This window comes from Plasmodium knowlesi (assembly GCF_000006355.2).
Source record: "Plasmodium knowlesi strain H genome assembly, contig: PKNH_00_3, whole genome shotgun sequence".
NCBI lineage: Eukaryota > Apicomplexa > Aconoidasida > Haemosporida > Plasmodiidae > Plasmodium > Plasmodium knowlesi.
Window position 1 is genome coordinate 2,490 of NW_024070039.1, and position 6,883 is coordinate 9,372.

The 6,883-nt window shown below is 34.1% G+C and overlaps 1 protein-coding gene across 1 annotated transcript; it reads left to right on the top strand.

Annotated features, from left to right (window-relative positions):
- Nucleotides 1-504: 504 nt before the first annotated feature.
- Nucleotides 505-6,373, top strand: PKNH_0000400 (SICAvar, type I (fragment); the record flags this gene model as incomplete). Its single annotated transcript, XM_039113432.1, has 4 exons — nucleotides 505-1,200; nucleotides 3,867-4,532; nucleotides 4,910-5,545; nucleotides 5,945-6,373. Coding segments are annotated over 4 exons (2,427 nt in total), but the record flags the coding sequence as incomplete, so codon positions are not given.
- Between the last annotated feature and the right edge of the window lie 510 nt (nucleotides 6,374-6,883).

The following is a 6,883-nucleotide window of genomic DNA, read 5'->3' on the forward strand; positions in this document are numbered from 1 at the left end:
AGGTTGTAGTGGTGTTAGAATAAGGTTTTGGGGGTATTAGAATAAGGTTGTAAAGGTATTAGAATAAGGTTGCAGGGGTGTTCGAATAAGGTTGTATGGGTATTGGAATAAGGTTGCAAGGTGTTAGAATAAGGTTGTAGGGGTATTGGAAGGATGTTCAGGGTATAGGATGAATGTTGCAGGGTACAGGAAGAAGGTTGCATGGTGTCAGTATAAGTTTTTAGGGTATAGTAAGAAGGTTGCGTGGTGCCAGAATAAGGTGGTAAGGTTGTCAGAATAAGGTGGTAAGGGTGTTAGAATAAGGCTGTAGGGGTATTAGAATAAGGTGGTAAGGGTATTGGAATAAGGTTTCGGGGTTAGCTTCAGTTACTTTAGGGGGGGGAAAGAAAAGACTCCTCCCCGACAGAGACCGGATACTACATACTAACCGGATGGCAGGGAAACCGGATACTACATAACCCACTACCTACATATATAACCCTTTTTTCTTCTTTTTTTCCACAGTGTGAGTTCTGGAATGACGGCGTCAAACCAAAATTGCAAGCAATGTTCAAACAAATTGAAGAGAAAGGAAGTGACACATCAAGGAACAACACTAATTACGCAACATGCGGACGCTTCGGAGATGGTAACACTGATAGTGTTGAAAGAAAGGCTTGTAATCATATCGCGGAGGGACTAAAATACATAAAAAAAAATGCAAAGAGTGATAATGACCAACTCTTCGAAGGAACAGTTGCTTGTATTGCTCTTAACATGTACGCAAATAACATAATTAAAGAGTCCCAAGATAAATGCCCCATTGATGAAGCAAAAATAACGCAAATGTTTAATTATTGGAATATAATTAATAATTCCTCGTGTTTGGACTCTGGTGGTATTACTAATGGTTGTTTTAAATGTAATAGGTTAGAAAACTCAGACTTTGGTGGTTGCCACCTGAGCGTCGCAGACGCTCTGGTGGCAACATCACAAAATAATTGCAATACTAACGCAACTGAGGCAATTAAAGTCCGAACTGAAATGAAAGTACTCCTCGAAGACAACGACCCATCCAAATCCATCCCCCAAGTGAAGACCACCTTATCCGAAATCACTAACACGAAATCTTCTTTCTGTACTCAACTCCAATGTGCAGCAAAACAATACTACGCAAAAGTCAAAAGCAAGCCTCCTGGAAATAGCACCGGAGTGAATTGGGTAAGGGCGACAGACAACTGCATATATACACATATAAAAAAATATATGTATATATGTATATGTATATATATGTATATATGTAAATGTATATATGTATGCACATATATAGTCGTATATATGTACACACATATATGTATATATCCATATGTATATATATATATATATATGTATATATATGTATGTATATGTATATATATGTATAGATGTATATGTATATATATATGTATATTTATATGTATATATGTATATATATATATGTATATATATGCATGCATATATGTATATATATGTATGTATTTATAATGAAAATTTGATGAAAAAAAAAAGAAAGTGAAATAAAAAAAACAAAATAGAGAAAGAATATTCAGATTCCGGGTTTAGAAATGAAGGTTGTTGGGGTGCTGGAATGATGTTGTTGGGGTGCTGGAATGATGTTGTTGGGGTGTTGGTATGATGTTGTTTGGGGTGTTGGAATGATGTTGTTGGGGTGTTGGAATGATGTTGTTGGGGGTGTTAGAATAAGGTGGTAAAGGTGTTAGTATAAGGTGGTAGGGTTATTGGAATAAGGTGTTAAGGGTGTTAGAATAAGGTGGTAAGGGTGTTAGAATAAGGTTGTAAGGGTATTATAATAAAGTTGTAAGGGTATAAGAGTAAGGTTGTAAGGGTGCTGGAATAAGGTTCCACGGTTTAGGACTTAGGTTTCAGGGTTTAGGAGTAAGGTTCCGGGGTTAGCTTTAGCTACTTTAGGGGGGGAGAGGAAAGACTCCTCGAATCCACCGACCAATCCAAATCCATCTCCCAAGTGAAGGAAACATTATCCACTATCACTGAAATGGACTCTTTCTGTAGTAAAATGCAATGTGCAGCAAAACAATACGCAAAAATGCAGAATGGTGGGCAGCCCAAAACGACGCTATCATGGGTAAGTATTGTATGTCGCTTCGGACATACAAATAACATATATACTTATACATATATACATATATGTATATATGTATACATATATGTATATGTATGTATATATGTATGCATATATATATATGTATATACCTATATGAATATATATGTATATTTATGTATATGTACGTACATGTATATATATTTGTATATATATATGTATATATATGTATATATGTATATATATGAATATATGTATATGTATATATATATGTATACGTATATATATATGTACAATGAAAATTTGATGAAAAAAAAAAGAAAGTGAAATAAAAAATAAAAATAGAGAAAGAAATTCAGATTCCGGGTTTAGAAATGACGGTTGTTGGGGTGTTCGAATGATGTTGTTGGGGTGTTGGAATGATGTTGTTTGGGGTGTTGGAATGATGTTGTTTGGGGTGTTGGAATGATGTTGTTCGTGGTGTTGGAATGAAGGTTGTAGGGGTGTTGGAATGAGGTTGTAGGGGTGTTGGAATGAAGGTTGTAGGGGTGCTGGAATAAGGTTGTAGGGGTATTGGAATAAGGTGGTAAGGGTGTTAGAATAAGGTGGTAAGGGTGTTAGAATAAGGTTGTAGGGGTATTGGAATAAGGTGGTAAGGGTGTTAGAATAAGATGATAGGGGTGTTAGAATAAGGTGTTGAGGGTGTTGGAATGAAGGTTGTTGGGCTGTTGGAATGATGTTGTTAGGGTGTTGGAATGATGTTGTTGGGGTGTTGGAATGATGTTGTTTGGGGTGTTGTAATGATGTTGTTGGGGTGTTGGAGTGAAGGTTGTTTGGGGTGTTGGAATGATGTTGTTGGGGTGTCGGAATGATGTTGTTTGGGGTGTTGGAATGATGTTGTTGGGGTGTTGGAATGATGTTGTTTGGGGTGTTGGAATAATGTTGTTGGGGGTGTTAGAATAAGGTGGTAAAGGTGTTAGTATAAGGTGGTAGGGTTATTGGAATAAGGTGTTAAGGGTGTTAGAATAAGGTGGTAAGGGTGTTAGAATAAGGTTGTAAGGGTATTATAATAAAGTTGTAAGGGTATAAGAGTAAGGTTTTAAGGGTATGGGAATAAGGTTCCACGGTTTAGGACTTAGGTTTCAGGGTTTAGGAGTAAGGTTCCGGGGTTAGCTTTAGCTACTTTAGGGGGGGAAAGGAAAAACTCCTCGAAGACAGGGACATCATACTACATAACCTACCACCAACCAACATACTAACATAACCAACACAACCAACACAACCAACACAACCAACACAACCAACACAACCAACACAACCAACACAACCAACACAACCAACATACTAACACAACCAACATACTAACACAAACCAACATACTAACACAAACCAACATACTAACACAACCAACATAACTAACACAACTAACATACTAACATAACCAACCTACTAACACAACACAACCTACTAACACAACCAACATACTACCACCAACGAACCTACTACATACAAAGAGAAAAAAAAAAAAAAAAAAAAAGAAAAGGACATATATATACACATATACATACATATGTATATATGTATATATTAATACATGTATATGTATATATATATGTATATGTATATATGTATATATATGTATATGTATATATGTATATATATGTATATGTATATATATGTATATATATATGTATACACATATGTGTATACATATGTGTATACATATACATATATTTTTTTTTCTTTCTTTCTTTTGTTCTATGTTTAGGAAGAAATAAATGATGTCGTTAAAGAAGAATTAACGAAACTTATAGGACATATTACGAATGAAGATAAATGGAAAGACGTTGCCGCACTGTGCGGCAACGTCAGTTCTTCGACGTCAAACGATACACCAGGAGAAGAAAAGGCAAAGCAAAAAGCTTGTAAGCTTTTTGCTTCAGGTTTAAAACACATTTCTGAAATTAAGGACGACACCAACAAGGATGTTGTACCACTTAGGAAAACTATGATGTGCGCAGCACTTAATCTTTATGCTGATCAATTAATAAACAAATCAACAGAACAATGTCCTCTCGATAAACAAAAAATGACGGACGTAATAGATGCCACCTTTCTGAAGAGTGATGCCATTATGAAGAATGGAGGAACTTCATGTTCAGGTGTTAGTAATGGTACTAATTCTTGTTTTATTTGCACGAGGCATAGCCCTTTTCCTCCTTGCCAAATTGGCAGCATTTCCACTGACAAAGTAAAGGAGAGAATGAACGAACTCCTCGAACAGAAGAAAAGTGAAACCAAAATAGACGAAACACTAGACAAAATAAACAGTAAGGACACTTTCTGTACTCAAATCCAATGTGCCATCAAACAACACTACAACAAAAATAAAAACAAAAATGGACAGTCAGGTGTAATGACCACACCTAATTGGGTAAGTGGGAACCAACATCAATAACAACTACATATACATTTATGTATATATATATATATATATATATATATGTATATATATGTATATGTATGTATATGCATATATGTATATATATGTATATGTATGTATATGCATATATGTATATATATGTACATGTATATATATGTATATGTATGTATATGCATATATGTATATATATGTACATGTATATATATGTATATGTATATATATGTATATGTATATATATGTATATGTATATATATGTATATGTATATATATTTATATATGTATATGTATACACATATGTGTATACATATGTGTGTACATATACATATATTTTTTTTTTTTATCTCCCTTCCTTCTTCTTTTATGATCAGAGCGAAATCGAAAATGACGCCAAAGGCGAATTATCGAAACTTCTAGGACATATGTTGCAACCTTCGGAGCAGAATGCAGTTACCCAATACTGCCAAGACTACGATTGGTATACTTTAGGCCATAAACAAAGCAAAACAAATAAAGCAGCTTGTTTACTTTTTGCTGCAGGATTAAAGAACATTTATGTCCGCGGTAAGGGCCAGGTTAAGGGCCCATCGTTTGAACAAACGATGGGTTGTTTATTTCTTAAAGAATATGCAAAACAATTAAAAGAATTGGCAAAAAAGGAAAAAGAGTATAAGGTACATCCTAATTGTAGTGTAGATTCGGGCATAAACTACGCTTTTAGCAAAAGTAAAAACATTATGGAAGAAATACGTCAATGCAAAGAGAATGTTAATAAAGACTGTTTTGAGTGCAAAATTGACATAGATTATGATGATTGCTCCATTGGCAATGCCAAGGTAGGAAGTGAAGTTAATAAAATGTTCGAAGACCCACCGAACAAAAACCATATGCAACAAACTTTAGAGAATACAGTTTGTCCCATCCTTCTTACGGATATCCTTACCCCTTTTCTTCCTTTGGCTCCTGTCTCTATTGGCCTTTCTGCTATGGCTTATTACCTTTGGAAGGTAAAAGAATAAAAAAAAAAAAAAAAAAAAAAAATTAATAGGAAAAGAAAATTTTTTTTTAATGGTTAAAAGGAAAAAAAAAAATTTTTTAACAGTTAAAAGAATAAAAAAAGGAATAAAAAATAAAATTTTTTTTAATGGAAAAAATTAATGGTTAAAAGGAAAAGAAAATTTTTTTCAATGGTTAAAAGGAAAAAAAAAAATTTTTTTTAACGGTTAAAAGGAAAAAAAAAAATTTTTTTTTAACGGTTAAAAGGAAAAGAAAATTTTTTTTAATGGTTAAAAGGAGAAAAAAAAATTTTAATGGTTAATAAAATAAAATAAATGTGTAAAAATAACATTTCACAATCTTCAGCAAAAATATCCTCTCACTCTTTTTTTTTTTTTTTTTTTTTGTAGTACTTTGGTCCTCTTGGTAAAGGAGGAGCACGTTTCCGAAGATCTCCTGCTGAAATTCCTGGCCCATCAGTACAAGAACAAGTCCTTGATCATGTGCAGCAGGATAGTTCACATGAATATCGATTGGTGAAGGAACGAAAACCTCGTTCTGTTCCAACGAGAACGAAACGTTCTGGTCGCGTGAATCGTCGAACGATTATTGAAATTCATTTTGAAGTGTTGGATGAATGTCAAAAAGGAGACACACAATTGAACCAGAAGGATTTTCTGGAACTTTTGGTTCAAGAGTTTATGGGATCGGAATTTATGGAAGAAGAACAGGTTCCTAAGGAAGAGGTTCTTATGGAAGGGGTTCCTTTGGAAGGTGTTCCTATGGAAAGTGTTCCAATGGAACGTGTTCCAAGTTTAGGTTCCGGGTTTATGGTTTAGGGTTCAGTGTTCATGTTGTAGGGTTGAGGGGTTAGGGTTTAGGTTTTAGGGATTAGGTTTTAAGGTTTAGGGTTTAGGTTTTAGAGTTCAGGTTTAGGTTTTAGAGTTCAGGTTTAGGTTTTAGAGTTCGGGTTTAGGTTTTAGGGTTCAGGTTTAGGTTTTAGGGTTTATGTTTTATGGTTTCAGGGTTCAGGGTTCAGGGTTCAGGGTTCAGGGTTCAGGGTTCAGGGTTTAGGATTAAGGGTTCAGGGTTTTGGGGTTTAAGGTTCCGGGTTCATGTTTCACGGTTCAGGGTTTATTGTTTAAGTTGAAGGATATTGGTTTCATACCCCTTTTTGTCCTTTTTTTTTTTTTTTTTTTTCTATGAACAAAAGGTGTTCTTTCACCAAAGAAAAAAAAAAGGAAAAAAAAAAACATTCCTCTTTTTTTTTTAAGAACAAACTTTTTTTTTTCTTTTTCCGTTTGCGAAAAATATTTTTTCTTTTTTTTTTTTCTTTTTTTTTTTTTTTT